General features: G+C 37.4%; 2 protein-coding genes across 4 annotated transcripts in view; one reads left to right on the forward strand and one right to left on the reverse strand.

Moving 5' to 3' along the window:
• On the reverse strand, positions 1 to 11838 carry LOC129259126 (uncharacterized). 3 transcript variants are annotated; one of them, XR_010293317.1, is made up of 4 exons: positions 10746 to 11463; positions 5664 to 6169; positions 2784 to 3518; positions 1 to 2619 (listed from the first exon to the last, which is right to left on the reverse strand). XR_010293317.1 is itself a non-coding variant. In XM_054897411.2 (4 exons), exons 1-4 carry the CDS (start codon positions 10774 to 10776, stop codon positions 1247 to 1249), a joined length of 867 nt encoding a protein of 288 aa, XP_054753386.2. In that variant the 5' UTR covers positions 10777 to 11838; the 3' UTR covers positions 1 to 1246. The 3 variants fall into 3 exon arrangements, 2 of the variants coding, with proteins under 2 accessions (XP_054753386.2, XP_063954271.1); XM_054897411.2 differs by having other exon boundaries at positions 1 to 1438; positions 3381 to 3518; positions 10746 to 11838; XM_064098201.1 differs by lacking the exon at positions 10746 to 11463 and adding an exon at positions 8768 to 9151 and having other exon boundaries at positions 1 to 1438; positions 3381 to 3518.
• The window catches only part of LOC129259637 (sacsin-like), an 18663-nt gene continuing 11273 nt past the window's right edge, over positions 11491 to 18880 (forward strand). Inside the window, exons 1-4 of the mRNA XM_064098930.1 lie at positions 11491 to 11530; positions 13412 to 13494; positions 15059 to 15317; positions 16948 to 18507. Of these exons, the coding sequence (XP_063955000.1) occupies positions 11491 to 11530; positions 13412 to 13494; positions 15059 to 15317; positions 16948 to 18507 (1942 nt within the window). The remainder of the gene's footprint in view (positions 11531 to 13411; positions 13495 to 15058; positions 15318 to 16947; positions 18508 to 18880) is intronic.

Genomic DNA, 18880 nt, shown 5'->3' on the forward strand with positions numbered 1-18880 from the left:
TAAAAGTGTGAAAAGTTTTTATTCTCTAGATAAACAAATGAAATTATAAAATGCCTGCATAAGCCTCAATATATGTATAATTGAGAATTAACTAAAATTCAAGTTTACATTAACATCACGATTACCAAAGAAAGGGCATTTTTTTCAAAATCATCGATCTGCAAAATGGCGAAATACATGTCTCTAACTTAAATAAGCACAGAATATCGTTGACCATATGCATAAAAGAACATTTTTGGCACATTAATCCATGCAACGCATTAATATTCTCATAAAGATTACTTTGAATTAATCTTGTTGTCGTTGTCAGGAGCATAGGATGGCATTTGTTAGAATATGAAAATATAAGCAAAAAAAAAAAACATTCTCTACATAAAAATGGCGTAACCTTTTGACTAAAATGTTTTGAGAAATATAACTTGGTCGAAGTTTTCTACATTATTTATTGTCAACCCTTCATCTTAAAATATATTGACCTATCAAGTCATGTCTGAAGGAGATTTTCGAAGTTTAAAGACGAGAATTTTAACACCATTACATAATAAAGAATAAATTTCAGTATTTCTTTTCGTTTAGTTCAATGTGTGCTCACATTACCGTACAATTAAAATTTTAATAAATACAATACAATTGAAATTTTATTACAATTGTTTGGTACATAGTATAGCTAAATCGATTTAACAATACAGGGTACTCGATGGATAAATTATATCAAGTTTAGTATAAGGAAAAAAAGAGTTATGACAGATATTAAAGTCAGAAGTGAAGTCACTATATGAATTCTTATTTTTCTCATTTAATACCATCATATACTTTGAATAAGAATTAGTTGCAATATATGTTGATCAATATTGTATTCCACTTTAAAAAATTGTTAAAAATCAACCACAATTGTGGTTAATTCTTCTAACACATTTTGGTCAGACATAATTCAACAGCACATCCTCCTACCTCTGTGTTTTGATCAATCGGTTTTTGTTATGATTGTTAGGTCAAGAAGGTACTTAAAAATATGATTCTCATAGCGATTTTTCGTGAGTTTGCAATGCATAATATCGCGAGTGACCATTACCTCTTCCACCAACATACCTCCGGAATGCATCGTACAGGCAGGAGAAGAAGATAGCTTAGTCACAACGCTTCAACAGTTCAAAGAATCCGTAATTCCATATTGCTAAGGCGCATGATTATTGTAACCTGTCATCGAATGGCATCGACTATACGAAACTTCAACGAGTTCATTTCGTCATACGCCCTCAGGGCATATTCCCTGAAACTGCAATGTTCTTGTGAGAGGGCAAGGGCTCACGAAGAGAAGGAAGAGGAAGACGATGATGATGACGGCGCCGCTGATGAGAGCGAGAGTGCCCCAATTCCGCGCAGATGTTGAAGACTTTTGCGCTCCTTCGTAATCACCTGCTTCGAATTTGACGGGAACCTAAGGATCGAAGTAAAGTAAAAGGTGAAACACGAATGGTGCAATTCAGACATAATTTAATCCGAAGTATCAGAATTCTTCTACAAAATTATTTGCAAAGATTTTTTTTACAACTTGAGAGCCAACATGACCGAGATGAGGTTATTCATTAATATGTCTCATTAAAGATGCACTTGACAAGGGGATCGTAACGATTTTCGAAATAGGATCAGACTCGAAAGTTATGAAGTATTGATAATCATATCCATGATAAGCGCTCAGTTGAATCGAGACAGATACGGCCAATAGATGGCGTAGTCGATTACGTCAGTATATCATGGATTGAGTATGCCCACCGTCGTTCGTTAACTCAGTTCAAGTGAAAGACATGTACCTGTACTCATACTTGCTTGGTGAGAAAGTTCTAATAAGCCATGGTAGTAAACAATAAAAAAAAAACCTAACCCATCCTATGTTTCTTGAGTGGCTCTGAAGCGTTGGTTTTTTTTCATATATTTACCATTTGATGATAGAGAGTAAATTATGTTCACATGCACTGGCAAGGGATGGCGCCAAAAAAAAAGTAACAGGGGAGCAACCACCCCTCCCCTGCATGTGATTTTCAAATGAACCCCTAAAAATAAGAAAAGAGAGGGCTAGTTTGAGAAAAATACAGCGTTTCCCCAAACAAATATCCTGCATGCACATCAAGCCATTAGAAGAGTCGATATCAATTAGGTTTAAATCTAACATTTTTAAAATACTTAATTTTTGTCTCGCCTGCATAGCAGAGCGAGACTATAGGCGCCGCTTTTCCGACGGCGGCGGAGGCGGCGTCAACATCAAATCTTAACCTAAGGTTAAGTTTTTGAAATGACATCATAACTTAGAAAGTATATGGACCTAGTTCATGAAACTTGGACATAAGGTTAATCAAGTATTACTGAACATCCTGCCCGAGTTTCAGGTCACATGACCAAGGTCAAAGGTCATTTAGGGTCAATGAACTTTGGTCAAGTTGGGGGTATTTGTTGAATTACTATCATAACTTTGAAAATTTATGGATCTAGTCCATGAAACTTGGACATAAGGTTAATCAAGTATTAGTATACATCCTGCTTGAGTTTCAGGTCACCTGACCAAGGTCAAAGGTCATTTAGGGTCAATGAACTTTGGTCAAGTTGGGGGTATTTGTTGAATTACTATCATAACTTTGAAAATTTATGGATCTAGTCCATGAAACTTGGACATAAGGTTAATCAAGTATTAGTTAACATCCTGCCTGAGTTTCAGGTCACATGACCAAGGTCAAAGGTCATTTAGGGTCAATGAACTTTGGCCAAGTTGGGGGTATTTGCTGAATTACCATCATAACTTTGAAAATTTATGGATCTAGTTCATGAAACTTGGACATTAGGTTAATCAAGTACCACTGAATATCCTGTGCGAGTTTCAGGTCACATGACCATGGTCAAAGGTCATTTAAGGTCAATGAACTTTGGCCGTGTTGGGGGTATTTGTTGAATTATCATCCTAACTCTGAAAGTTTATGGATCTAGTTCATAAAACTTGGGATATAAGAGTAATCAAGCATCACTGAACATCCCCTGTGAGTTTCAGGTCACAAAACCAAGTCAAAGGTCAGTTAAGGTCAATAAACTTAGGCCATGTTGGGGTAATTGTTGAAGTGCCATCATAACTTTGAAAGTTTATGGATAGAGTGAATGAAATGTGGACATGGGTGTAGTTGACAGTCTTAAGTCTCCGTTCAAATGCCATTTATGGTCAATGAACGTGGTATTATGTCATTATATGAATGATGTTTTTGTAAATGATTATTTTATAGTAGTTTTCAAAGTTAGCACTGCTGCTATATTAAATTGCGTAATGCAGGCGAGACTGCCAGAGGCGTTCCACTTGTTATAAAAGAGGAGACAACGTGACTTTTTTTCATCCAACTTACCTCTTTAGATCGTATCAAAGAGAAAATTCCAAAGATGAAACAAAAGGCCATTCCCACGAAGGAGTACCACATATAGTCATTGGGTCGAATTGGTCTCTCAACTACCTTCTGTGTGTTCGGAGTTTCGTGATCTTCGGGCTTTATTCAGAAAAAAAAATGAAAAAGACATGGGGGTCAGAAGGAGAGGGAGTGAGAGGGGAGTGGGCAAGAGATCGGATAGAAATCAAAAGGTCAATGAAAAAACGCAAGGGAAATGCAGGATTAGACACAACATTGGACGAGAGAAAGAGAGAGAGAAAAAAAAAAACACTGATGAGTACATAGGATCAAAGATTTGTAATGATGAAATATTCTAATATCACAAATCGACAAAGGCTGACATGCTTTAATACCAGTGCAAACATATTTAAGTCCGGTAAATAAATCATAAAAGTTGTTTGCGTTATCCAAACAAAAAGGGTCCACTGATGTTCAGTATGTTTAGTGAGTTACAGAAATAGGATATTTCGACATTGTCATTCCTTTCGCTTTGTGCATCCCAAGAGTATTTGCTTAAAATCGACAGTTTGCTTTATATGTGAAATACAGTGTACGTGTACAGTATGTAAATAAATGTGTTAAAATGTGTTAGCAATGCAGGCAACCTCCTTTGCGAGTACATGGAAACACAATCTACCGTAGTATAATATATGTAAATTATTTGTCTTTTACTTATTTTCCCAATTTAATTGTTATTACGTTTTATCACTTGAATTCCCAGGAGAATGTTAGGTGTTCGTGATCGAAAACCTTCTTTTGGCCTAAGTCGTCATGAATCGATGGAAAATAATGACTTATGAGGGACGAATCGATTCAAGCGAAATCTGTGTCATATTCACATTGATAGAAACGAAAATAAGCGTTCTTTTTGTGCTTTGAGCTGATAACATCTTTCCTTAGAACAACATTTAAGTGGAGACTGAATCGGTAAAAAAAAATGGAATTATCCACATAATATTCACAAACATGTTCTGAGAGCTTTAAAAATGAAATATGTATTTAAACAGAGACGTGCGTGAGTGACATGTCAAAGGTGTAATAAGGGGAAAGAAGGGCAGAAGGTGCGAAAAATATGTAAAAATTAAGGAGAAATAAACAAAACTAGTCTTAACAGCCATTAAAGGGTAGACATTTTCGCATACATTCGTTATTCCGAAGCTTCGTTATTCCGAAGGTTCGGATATTCCGAAGGATCGTTATTCCGAATGTTCGTATTTCCGAAGGTTCGTAATTCCGAAGGTTCGTTAGTCCGAAAACGAAATGAGGTTCGTAATTTTGAAGGTTCGTTAGTCCAAAAACGAAGTGAGGTTCGTAATTTCGAAGGTTCGTTAATCCGAAAACGAAATGAGGTTCGTAATTCCGAAGGTTCGTTAGTCCGAAAACGAAATGATTAACGAACCTTATTTCGTTTTCGGACTAACGAACCTTCGGAACTACGAACCTTATTTCGTTTTCGGATTAACGAACCTTCGGAACAACGAACCTCATTTCGTTTTCGGATTAACGAACCTTCTGAACATCGAACCTTATTTCGTTTTCGGATTATCAAACCTTCGGAATAACGAACCTTCGGAATAACGCTACAAATGTTCGGATTAACGAACTCTTTTACGTTTTCGGATTAACGAACATCGAGGTATAGGCAATTTACGTGTTTCGGAATTACGAACCTTCGGAATTACGAACCTTCGGAATTACGAAGTGTAACCGACATTTTTATATAGATCGGTCTCGTTGCTACCTCGCAAGAACTGCATAATTTCGTGACCCAGTAGAATATTATGAAGCTATACACCTCTTCATAGGCATGATGGGAGGTTAGAATTTGAAGCATTTTAAGATTATAATTTAAGCTGAAATCATTCTAACCTCTGAGTGCAGCAAATGCGCAGACCAAAAAAAACCCAGAAAATTAACAGAGAGATTTGAAGAAAAATCAAATCTTTGAAATATACATCAGAAAAGAAGCATCTCAGGCTTTGAAATACAAATTCCAGGAGCTCGGTAACTTTGCATTCTTGCTGATCGAAATGAGACCTAAGTATTTGTCAAGGATTTTATCTATTTTACTGCTAGTCGGGAAGTGGGCAACGTCAATAAATAATGCCTAGATACGCCACTGGTGCATGATGTAGTATTAGTATAACACTAAATGTTTATCGAAATTGTAGCTCAAGTTCCACTCGAACTCAACTTCAAAACCGTTCAATGTCGATCGCTTTACCGACCAATAAACATCCATACCTGTACGACAACTATACTGGTATCTCTTAAATATGTCCTTCCGTCCGGTCCAATCCGAGTTACCATCGGTCGTTGGAGGATAGGTTCAATATTAGGATCAATCGTAACTGGTTCTATCGACGACCAGTAATCGACGCTCTGTTGGTTCTCGTAAGTGTAAGTGTTCGGATCCCGTTTCGACGTTGATCGGGAAATCAGTTTCTTAAATCGGCCTTTCTTTGGGGATCCTCGGGAATGTTCGGGCGATGGGGAGGTGGCTGTCGAGGTTTGGGGCATGAGATTTGCGTCATGCTGTTGATAGTTCGGTTTGACTGTTGTGTGTGAGATGGTAGCGGGTTGGTCTGACTGGTATTGCGGGGTCGTTCCTGCTTCATCGTAACCGACATCATCGACGTCGGTTCTTTTCCTGTACACGCCTTGTCCTGGTGATTTCGGGTCGTGTTTGGGGTTTTCACCACTCCTCTTCCGAGCTAATTCCTCCATCGTCTCTTCATACGATGGCGGAACTGCAAAATAAAAGGGAAAACAAAAAGTAATAAACGAAGAAAAAAGGAAGAGAAACAAACGATAAGCACAAATATTTATGTTTGTTTTCATATTGATATAATATATGAAAATTTGTATGCATGAATTGAATTTGGGGATAGACCTACTGGCGTATCTTTCATTGGCATAGTATATCATATTGTTTACATACGTGGCAGAATCAGGAGATATAAAAAAGAGTTGACATCATGGTAGGAATGGTAAAAAGGAAGGATGTGACACCAAGATCAACAAATAACAAGTGGAATGCCTCTGGCCGTCTCACCTGCATCACGCGATTCAATATAGCAGCAGTGCTGATTTTGAAAACTACTATAACTCGCACAAGATGTTCAGTGATACTCGGTTACTCTTATTTCCACGTTTTATTAACTAGACCAATACACTTATAGAGATATGATGGCAATTCAACAAATACCCCCAACGTGGCCAAAGTTCTTTGACCTTACATGACCTTTGACCTTGATCATGTGACCTGAAACTCGCACAGGATGTTCAGTGATACTTGATTACTATTATGTCCAAGTTTTATGAACTAGACCAACACACTTTCAAATTAATGGCTGTAATTCAACAAATACCCCAATTTGGCCAAAGTTCATTGACCCTAAATGACCTTTGACCTTGATCATGTGACCTGAAACTTGCATAGGATGTTCAGTAATACTTGATTACTATTATGTCCAAGTTTCATGAATCAGATCCATAAAATTTCAAAGTTATGATGGTAATTCAACAGATACCCCCAATTCGGCCAAAGTTCATTGACCCTAAATGACCTTTGACCTTGGTCATGTGATGTGAAACTCATGCAGGATGTTTAGTGATACTTGATTAACCTTATGTATAAGTTTCATGAACTAGGTCCATATATTTTTTAAGTTATGATGACATTTCAAAAACTTAACCTTAGGTTAAGATTTTGATGTTGATTCCCCCAACATGGTCTAAGTTCATTGACCCTAAATGACCTTTGACCTTGGTCATGTGACATGAAACTCAGGCAGGATGTTCAGTAATACTTGATTAACCTTATGGCCAAGTTTCATGAACTAGGTCCATATACTTTCTAAGTTATGCTGTCATTTCAAAAACTTAACCTCAGGTTAAGATTTGGTGTTGACGCCGCCGCCGCCGTCGCCGCCGCCGTCGCCGTCGGAAAAGCGGCGCCTATAGTCTCACTCTGCTATGCAGGTGAGACAAAAATCACTGATCATGTTTCATAACAAAATCTCATGAAGCTATAACGTAACACAGCTTTGTCAATATCGTAACATATTGTCATCATAATGACAAAATCAATGTTTTATAGAAAGTGGTATTGTGGAATAATGACATTGAACAATTACACTGGTAGTACCTGGTACATTGTTTATCAATGTCAGAATACTCGGATGAATCATAATACTCGGATGAATCAGATCCCGTTCTCATATAGGATGCTCTAATGAAAGACTTCATTATTCTGATAAACATGATAAATGTACTAACCAATAAGCAGAGTTACGGAAAGGAAGGAAAACTTGAAAACGGTTGGAGTAGAATCGGCGTAATAGTCGTAGCAGTACGGGTAGTATTGGTCGTAATAATAGTAGTAGTGGTGGTAGTGGTAGTAGTAGTAGTAGTAGTAGTAGTAGTAGTAGTAGTAGTAGAATTAGAATTAGTAGTAGTATAGTCGTAGTAGTAGTAGTAATAGTAGTAGCAGGAGTAGTAGTAGTAGTAGAAGTAGTAGTAGTAGTAGTAGTGGTGGTAGTGGAGGTATAGCAGTAGTATAGTAGCAGCAGTGGTGGTAGTAGTGGTAGTAGTAGTAGTAGTAGTAGTAGTAGTAGTAGTAGCAGTAGTAGTAGTAGTAGTAGTAGTAGTAGTAGTAGTAGTAGTAATAGTAGTAGCAGGAGTAGTAGTAGTAGTAGCAGGAGTAGTAGTAGTAGTAGTAGAAGTAGTAGTAGTAGTAGTGGTGGTGGTGGAGGTATAGCAGTAGTATAGTAGCAGCAGTGGTGGTAGTAGTGGTAGTAGTAGTAGTAGTAGTAGTAGTAGTAGTAGTAGTAGTAGTAGTAGTATAAGTGGTGGTAGTAGTGGTGGCAGTAGTGGTAGTAGTAGTAGTAGTAGTAGCAGTAGTAGTAGTAGTAGTAGTAGTAGTAGTAGTAGTAGTAGTAGTAGTAGTAGTAGTAGTGTAGTAGTAGTAGCAGTAGTATTAGTAGTAGTAGTAGTAGTAGAAGTAGTACTACTAGTAGTAGTTGTAATTGTAGTAGTAGTAGTAGTGGTGGTGGTGGTGGTGTAGTCCTAGTAGAAGTATAGTAGTAGGCCAACTAGTTGTAGCATGGTGCTAATGATAGTACATGTAGCTGTAATTGTTTTCTTTTATCATACATGTAGTAGACATGTAGGCAGCAGTAGCAATATAAAGTAAGTATATAACTTAAGTTTATAGAAAAAGTATTTTTTGTTCTAGAAGCAGTAGTTATATTTGTGTGTGCTGACGTACATAATCTACAGTATAGTAGGAAGACAAACAACATAATTAATGGTGTTCAACATTATCATCATACTCCAATACTTACATTATCAAAATCTAAAAACGATATTACTGACGCAGTACGGTGGCCACGGGAAGCTAATGTTGTCCCGGCAAAACGCAATCCCACATACACCCAGCAAAATCACTAGGAACACTGCCACAGATCGAGTGTATGGATCAAAATGGTAGATTTTCTCTGTAATCATCCGTGTTCCTATAAAATATCCTTCTTTTTTGGCTGCGCAGAGTAAATACAAATATGTTTTGATACAATAACTTGGCACATTGGCAAGGTCGTGCTATTGAACGAATTCACTGCGGTTTGTTCAAACACAAAACAATGGTAGCTAGTGGCATTATATCAATATAATCTCTGAATTAAAGTCAGTCCTAGTAGTAGATTATCGTATCCAGTCTGAACGTCTGGAATGTATTAGGACAGAGTATGTTAGAGACTGAGTTAAAAAAGAATAAAAACATTACAACAAACGGATATGAACACAAAACCGCACGGTGACAAAAGTGTCAAGGTCTGCTGCAGTTGACTTGATATTCTAATGATCCAAGTTCAAATTAGTAGGTACATAGCTTACGTGAGTAATAACAGTATCGAGTAATGAACCCAGTTATATTGCGATAAAACATTGGTACAATTATTTTTAAAGTCTATGATTTGAATCGCATTACGACTGTACCAACATAAAATTCTGGAAATGAAATGGGGGAAAAAGCCGAAATAAAAAGGCAAAAGCAAATGAAAACAAAATATCATTTTAAAATGATTACATAACAACGAATTTGAATGTCAATTCTAGAGAGATATACTAGACACGATACGCAATGTGAATTAAAACTAAGAAAAAAAATTGTGATAATTGACCCTTCCAAAAAGAGGAGAATGTTAATAGATTATCAATATACTGTTTGCTTCATTAACAGCGTATAGTTTTTTTTTCAATTTAATGTGTTCAGCCCTCTTGATCAGTGGTGCTTTGTCATATACATTTATAACTGGGAAATATATAATATTTCATAATAATTGCAACATCCTTTGAGTATTATAAGTGTGTCATCCACCTGATTTTTTTAAAGGACCTCCTTTAAAGGGTCACTCATGGTTTTTAAAAGGGGGGGGTAGTCTGTGTTTGAGGGGAGACTTGACAAAAGAGAAAGGTGGTAGTTTTAAAGAATTTGAACATGGAATGATAAAGTTATGGTTATTTTATCTAAAAATGATGTTACTTATACTGTTTACTCTTTAGTAGATTGTGGTATGAAAAACTTTCCCATTTATCATGCATTCTACTTTCCATCACAAGTGTTCTAGATCAGGGCTATAGATATAATTATTAATCCAAACCTCCATATTTTTTTTTTTTTTCAATTTTAGCGGGGGTACATAAATTATGGAACTCGTGCCAAATAGTCCGTAGCCCGACACTCCTTGTAATGTGACCAGCGGAGAGGCCCAATATAGTGTTAGATTCATACAAAATAGTATTCAGGCTTTGATTGTGTTCGAAATCACGCAGTATTGCCTACTTGCCCCATTGGAAATATGATGTTTCACACTGAATTCAATTCATCTAACAGTTACTCCGTTCAGTAAAATATATATGTTAAATTGGCTTAATGTTTTTTTATAGGAAGTTTGATCATGACCTTTTGCAGCTGTGCTTTTCTGTCTAGGTCAAATAAATTATATGTTAAAAAGAGATTTCTAAGAAAACTTATCTCATTTTTATGACTCTGGGTGTCTTACATACAAACGAAGAGCTCACGTGTTTATATTTATTACCTCATATCTATTTGAAGTACCAAGTATGTAATTCGTTATTTTAGGGTCATGATGCAAATGGCACTTGCATTCTTAATGTTTTTACGATTATTATGTGAAATCATATTGTCAGGAATAATAACACAAAATTTTAGACATATGGTTACATTTTCGTTCAATCATTTTAATCTGGGTGCCTATATAACATGTGGGATAAAATGATATTGAAAATGAATGTACCCACCTCTCCTCCCTGAGCGTTTGGATGATGCCATGCTTGAGATTCAATGCTGGGGGTATGTCGCAATGAAAAGAATTATAATCATAATGAGTTTATGGCTTAAAATATCCGGAGGTCGTATCATAATATGATGCATCCCTTGTCAAATAACCGTTGCATGGCGATGAATAGAGATGTTTACAAACGTCTGTTCATGTGGACTCAGCATTCGTTTGCTACTGATACTATACTGTGTGAAGAACGAAAACGATTTACAGCGCTAAATCATGTAAATGTCTGTTCTTAAGGGTTCTTAGGAGCTGAGTATTGGTAGCTTCTGCTAGCTGCATCGGTTTCCCTCGGTTATTATGAGACCAAAATAGTATCACAATTCGGCAATATTTCATGCTACAAATGCTGCACATGAGTACATCCTTGCACCAAGCTAGCGATCTAGGCACTCCACCACGATATTCTGAACGGCAAAGGAATGGAACATTAATATGATGTACAACTGGTCGTGAAATCTATCGGTATTATGTTGCCTAGTACCACGGGTTCACATGTTAAACGTGCTGCATTCCGCTAAAAATAGTAATTCATAAGCGATATTATCCATCAGTATACTGCTGCTGATAGAGAGTGGCCGACTTTCCTTCTGCAGAAAGAATGTAATTCCTGAACAGAAAGCCTTCAACTCGCTCGGGGCGTTCAGTAGCCATGAAATGCACAATACACACTGAGAGCGACAAGGAGAGTCAATACAATAATGACAATAGGTGACGTATCGTCACCCCTGACTGAAGATCGTCAATAAAAGTGAAGCGTTGACCCCGCCCAGCTTTAAACGTGCCTGACTATCCAGGTTCTTTCCCAACATTGGACTAGATGTTTAATTCTTACACTTCCCTGGTTACTCACACTCGTTCGTATTTTATATCAGAATATTACAATTTAGCTGAGACAAAGAACCGTTATCTGATCTAAACGATCTGCACTACACATTACAAATCGGACGCATCCGAGCATTAATCAACAATTCATTCTACAACGCGATCTACATGTAGGCCCTTTTTCAATCCGATGTTTCAGCAAAAGAATTGACGAAAATGCGATTAGATAGCTTCAAAGACCCTTTTATGCTATATGATCGCATTTAGGTCACTGTGTTTGCTAAAATATCAGACTGGAAAAAAAAATCTTTATTATATTGATAGAGTGCTATCATATATCTTGAACATATTTTTATCATGGAGAACAATGCAAATTCATTTTAAATTCAAACTAAATTAAAAGCTCAATATGCCGTCTGATTGTCAAAGCTTTACATTTCGAGTTTGCAGGAAACTGACAAAACTTGAAAGCGTTTAGAAACTTCGAAACTTCTCACTTCCGCCGACGAGCAACGGGGTATTTTGTGAGGTGTCCATTATTCTAACGAATTGTGTAGGCCAGCACTACATCGTAACCTATAAACAATTTTTAAAAGGAAAAAAATATCAATTTCATTGATTAAAATATTGGAAATCCCTGAATATAGGGGAGGAAGGGAAAATTGTTTTAAAATATTTCATTATCAAATCGTTCATTTCATCCATAACAAACGGTGGGAGTTAGATTATATCATATTTTATTCTTAAAACTTTTTAATTCTTCCTCCTCATCCTCCTCATTTAGGAAGGGGGCTTCATGAGAGGGTAAAAATGTGTCTTGCTCCCTCACCACTTTTTAACAGCCCCTCCCTCTTCCAGTGTCCCTGCTTATGTACACAGACATTCTCTCTAGCTATCACGGTTCCATGGCATTTGATCTAGCGACAATCGCTCGGCAGCAAATTCCACACATACTAATGGATGACCAAATTCATCCCTGGGTTATACCCTATACCCTACCATAAAACCCTATTGTAACCGTTACCTTATATCACTTAGACGAAATAAAGTCGGAGCAAGTGTCGCCGGAGTAAATATCGTGTTACCCCCTACACACGCGCACCCACCCCCCCCCCACACACACACACAATAAACACACTCTAAATGTGTGATAGAGAAGGGGAAATGATTATATTCACGTATTTTGATCGAGAATATACATATTTCCAGGCTCATTTGCGTAACATTGTCACATGTTCATGTCTAAAAATTATAGTCGTGTGACATTCTGCTTTTATATGCCTATGTCTCTGGGTCCCTGATTAGAATTATTTTTCTCGGAGGAGCAAAGTAAACGAAGCTCATGAATTCTGCGAGTATTATTTGTTTCATTTAAACCTTGGTGTCCAGTAATAAATTGTTCATGATATAAAACTTGATGCCATAAGAACCTGCTTCCACGAACCCAAATGTGAAATTTACATTTGGGTTAGTGCACATTCAATGTGGCCGTCATTGTTTCGTCTGTTGGTTGAAAACTTGTTTCACGTAACACATGTATGTTTCTGTTATGTCCAATTACAGTATAGAGTACTTTGAAACTTTTATGACAATAATGGCTCATTATAAAAGGTTTATTTTCGTTCATTGACATCGTTGATGTCGAACAAGCTTCCAAAGAATTTTTACTAATTTCATGTTCTAGCATGATTTAATAAAAGTACTTTTTGAGTGAGCAATTGACACTCCCCTAATGACTCTCACAAAAAGATAAACCTTCTAATAATTTAATTCAATATGTATTATATATTTTTCCAGCACGCTTCGGTCCCTCTCCTCCATCTCTTCTTGACTTCTTGAAGAAAGTTTTAAGAGAATACACCGATGGACAAATAATGAAGGTGAGCATGTCAGAATATATTTACAGTGGCGTAACTACGGGGGGGGGGAATGGGGGGGCACGTGCCCCCCCCCCCCCCACCGGCTGGCTAAAAAAAAAAAAAAAAAAAAAAGGGGGAAAGGATAAAAAGAAGAAAGAAAGAGAAACGTAGTGGAGAAAAAGAAATTATTGTTTTTTATATATTATGATATATTTTATATATATTTCATCATATTAAATAAGATTTTTTTTCATAAATTTATGAAACATAGTTGGCTTAGGGCGTATAGGGCTAATGTGTTCATCATTTCTGGTGCGTGCATTGTCAGGGTAATGAGATATTGTATACATAAACCAGTTGTACTAACATCCCGTTTTCAAGTCAATATACACCAAATATATTTCCTCGCACTTCGAGTATTTATTGTTTTATGTAGTTACATATGCTTTTATAATGACTTTTTCATGATTGCCCCCTTTTAAGGTATGAATATCAAACATTTCCTTCCGTGTTTACGTTCGCATTAGTGGACTGTCGAGATGCCTGCTCTTCATATAAAAAAAAATTCAGCTCGCGCTCGCATCATTTGGTTAGTGAAATACGTATGGTCTTGGTGAATTCCTACAAACAAGCCTTAGAATGCCCCTCTTCAGGTCTGAATTTCAAAAATTTTCAGCTCGCGCTTCGCGCTCGCAATACTGATTAGTCAGATATGTATCATGTTCATGATTACAATGACTTCAAAAGGTGTTATATGGGTTAGGTGCAATTCTAACAAAATCAGCAAGCGCTTGCATGGCGCTCGCATCAGATGACTATGGTTAGATATGTATACTCTCTATGAATTCCCTTAAACAGTCCTTAAATGTCCCTTTTTGGGGTCAATACATACACAAAAATTTCAGCTCGCGCTTCGCGCTCGCGTTGTTTGTTTTGTGAAAGAGGTACGTATCATGATTACAAAAAATTGCTTATAATATCCTTTATTAGGTCTGAATATCAAAAATTTTGAGCTCGCGCTTCGCGCACGCATTATTTGATAAGTGAGATACATGTCCGTTTAATGGCACCGTCCATAAAATATCTCTATTAGGTCAGTATACCTGGAAAATGAGCGCGCTTTGCGCGCCTACTAAGTGACACAACATTTTTGTTGGTGACCCCCCCCCCCCCCCATGCCATGACCCACGGTACGCCACTGTGTATATATATATATATATATATATCTATATATTTATGCACATATACCTCCACATTATTTATTCATTGTATACTAATAATGGAAAGGGTCATAGTATAATGATCTCATTATTAATGATTATAAATAATGGGAATGAGTAATAGTGACAATCACTAGAATAAGAAAATAAACGTCATTAAATTGGTAAGCTATATGACACAGCTAATTCAGTGAACAACTAAAAGTCATTTTGATGTGATATTGATCAGCTATCATTTTTATGCAATAAATTATTAAGGAGCTTAAAAATAACAAGTTTTTGTGTTCAATACAATTTCAGATAAACGACTTACTCTTATTTACTTATAATGTAATAATTTTCCGGGTTTTTTTTAAATAACAAAGGAAATAGTACAAAATGCCGAGGACGCGGGAGCCAAGACAGTTCGCTTTCTCTATGACTGTCGCGAACATGGGACGAGTCGTCTTCATTGGCCTTCTCTCGCCCCATTCCAAGGCCGGGCTCTGTACGCTTACAACGACGCCTTGTTCAAGGACAGAGACTGGGAGGGTATCCAGAGGCCAGCCAGAAGCAACAAGGAAGATAACCCACTCAAAGTTGGACGATTCGGTATCGGATTCAGCTCAGTCTACCATCTTACAGGTACTATGATACAGTCTGAGTGACCAATGAAACCGACTGCAGACCGATCTGTCATTGGAAATAACAACATATTTGAATGGTCTGGAGTCGGTTTCACAACTGTCGTTAGAGAGCGTATCAAAGGTACACTCTTGCTCTTACGTGGTGTAACATCTATTTATCTACAACCACTTCATTTTGACCATTTCGTCTAATTTCCATTCGACTACAAAACCGGTTTTTCTGGGCCTGGACGGATCCAGCAACAGCAAACACGTTCTTCACAAAGGCATCCTCTTTCAGCGTGACTGCTGAAGGATCTAAGAGGGGGTACAACATGCTCCATGATATTCTTTGTGCTCAAATTTGACTCAAAGAAAGGACGGGACGTGCCTCGTGTGCTGGCCAGCCCCTAGACCTATACCAGAACTATCTGATATCTTGATCTTGTAATTTCAGGGGCGGAAAAATATCAAGGAAAAATTGAAAGAAAAGGAAATGTCACTAAATATTAAGGAAATTTTCTCCCACGTAATATTTGACAAGAAAAAAAGGACATCACTTGTGCATGAACGACAATATTCCCATTAACAAAATAATTTCAATTTGCTGTGACTCTCAAGGGGGGGGGGTGGGGGCACAGGGTTTGAACGACATATTCATAGTAAAATATTGACTATAACTTTCAAAGGGGGGGGGCACGGGCCGGAAATTCTCCCACCAGCCCCCCCCCCCCCCTCCTGGATCCGCCACTGTCTAATATCAAGTTTAACAACCAGACTTTTTCTTGTAACGTACTCGGTTAAATAGTATGAAACGTTTCTTGGGGTTCGCAGCCTTTGCCTTCTTGGCTTCTACCTTCTTGGTCACCTTCTTGGGTGGATCTGATTGGTTATAAGCCCTTATTGACACAGCTCATCTGGAAATTAGAACAAGTGGTTTTAGATAAAGTGTGTTGAACCAAATAGAAAATGCTTTGATATAACCGTTTCCCAATCTCACTTTCAAAATGAACATCAAATAATTTTCATTGTTAAAACCCAATATCCTTGTCCTAAATTATTTGGTGTACATTTCGATTATTCTGCCCGCTTATCATGATTGATTCTAGTTAAGGGTTAATGAATAAATAGAAGAAAGGAAAAGCTATAATCAAGCTTGGTTTTTTTTATTACACTTTTGTGGGATATGAATTTAAAAATCCCGCATTATTAATCCGAAAGATTTGAGCACCTTGGAAATGAAGCCATGAAATGATCAAATTTCTATCAAATTTGCTTTATGTCCTAATGAAATTTATCTATAAACCAAGTGATATCAATAGCAATACTAATTTGAACTCATTATAGGCATATGCATAATTCCTCCATTTATGAATTGAGAAGTTTTCTCTTTTAAAAAAGAACTGTTTTGACGACATATGTGCATAACGGTTTAGTGATTGTGATAACTTTATTTTCAGGCAAAATGCCAAGTAATTAGGCAAAGTTCATATTCACATCAGTGTACTGTCATATCCTCTTAGCGGCCACACGTTCTTAATGAAAACTCTTGAAAATCCTGTCCTTACTGGCCCTATGGTAATATATGATAATAACAAACATGATTAGTGACCTTTTATTTTTTATCTATGTTCTCTCATAAATCATAGATCTTCCAAGCATCCTTAGCGGTGACACACTTGCCTTCATAGATCCACATGAGCGTCACTTTGGAAAGGGCGAAACAGGAACAAAACTGAGTGTGACCGAACATGCAGACACTTTTAATTCGCCAGACTTCGTTGATCAATTCACACCATACAACACCATATTCCAAGAAAGCACTTACACCATGAATTGTGGGGAACCATACGACGGAACTTTGTTCCGATTCCCAATACGGCAAGAAGGAAGCACTCTCTGTGAGAATGAGTATGATGACGCTGCTATGGAACGCCTCCTTGAATCCTTCATTGATGATGCTGATGTTGTACTTTTATTTCTTCGATCACTGGAGACAATCGACATCAGCAGAAGGCTTAATCGAGGTCAAACCCAAATCCGATCAAGAGCAGAGATATGCCCCATATCCCTTGAGGATATGAAATCCAAGCGAAGAGGGTTCTCCCGAGCATTAGAAGAGAACGGCAAGATGGAAATTAGACAGAGAGCGAGAGCCTCTTTAACCCATCAGCTCACGTTGACAGTGGAGGTTGCAGAGTCGAAACGTCGAATGGATTGGATCGTGAGTCAGGTTGTTGGAGGAAAAGAGATGCCAGACAATTTGATGAGTATCGCTGACAAAAACGGATACCTACCTTGGGTCGGTGTTGCTATGCCTTACAACTTGCCCCGGAAAAAACGAGATGGTTTCCGTGGACGAGTGTTCTGTTTCCTCCCTTTACCTCCTGGTGATGAGAGTTTGACTGGACTTCCGGTTCACATTCACGGGTTCTTCGGGGTTAACAGTGATAGAAGATCAATCAAGTGGCCTGGTGCTGATCGGATTCAAGGAGATGTTGATGCGAGATGGAACTTCCTACTGGTGACGAAACTGATGCCAGATGCATACATGGATATGCTGATGTTTGCAATTAGAGAGCAGAAGTTGTCTCCTGATGAAATCTACAGATCTTGGCCCGACCCCGATAAGGTCAGACCAGAGTGGAAACGGCTTCTCAAACCAATATTCCAATTGCTAATCAAGCTCCCTGTTATCTATACAACCGTTGACAACGAAACAGGTCTATGGGTTAAGATTGAGGATGCTGTCTTCAACTTTATGACAGGTGAGGACAAAAATACCGAACGAATCCTGTTGAATGTCCTCAAGGCTGCCAAGATCCCTGTTGCTGAGGTACCAGAACACATCAAGAAAGCCATCAAAAGTAAAGAATACGTCAACTTCAATGCCAAAGTGATTTCACCCGAGATTATCATCGATTGTATTCATAAGAGCCAGCATGGAGTCTTGGAGACCCTGAGCAGTGATGACAAAATGTCGCTATTGGAGTACATCATGATGAAGACAAAGACCCCTCGACTTATTGGTCTAAGGCTCCTTCCGTTGGCAAACGGTGATTTCGCCCAATTTTCAACTAGATCAGCATCAACTCCCTCTGTCTTCATACCCACGAGAGAACTTGACAAGAGCCTTTGCTACAACATGGGTAACAGGCTTATCCTGCCTAACATCAACGAGAACTTGCATAAACTCCTACAAAAAGCCGGTGAGAAGTGTTTATATTTTAAATCAAGTATGTACTTATGACATGTTTTCCAGCTCTTGTTTGCACATTAAATTTTTTTTTTTATCATAATGAATTGTTTCTTAGTAGTGTATTGCATGATTCAATTTCAATCTATCTTTTATCAGCAGTTTTAATTTTAATTTCCTAGATATTGAGTAAATTAGAATTTCCTTTTCAAATACGTATATTATTTAATCGGAACTTTGATCATATTTCAATATGCTTTTCATTATGACTTGATATCTACCCGTTGTACATCCTTATGATTCATCGGAATTACTATAATTATTTTTGTTTTACCTTTGTGTGATTTTATTTCAGGAAGCAAATTTCAACTATACTATTTTTTTCC

The sequence above is a fragment of the Lytechinus pictus genome, chromosome 4 (assembly GCF_037042905.1).
Source record: "Lytechinus pictus isolate F3 Inbred chromosome 4, Lp3.0, whole genome shotgun sequence".
In the NCBI taxonomy this organism is placed as follows: domain Eukaryota; kingdom Metazoa; phylum Echinodermata; class Echinoidea; order Temnopleuroida; family Toxopneustidae; genus Lytechinus; species Lytechinus pictus.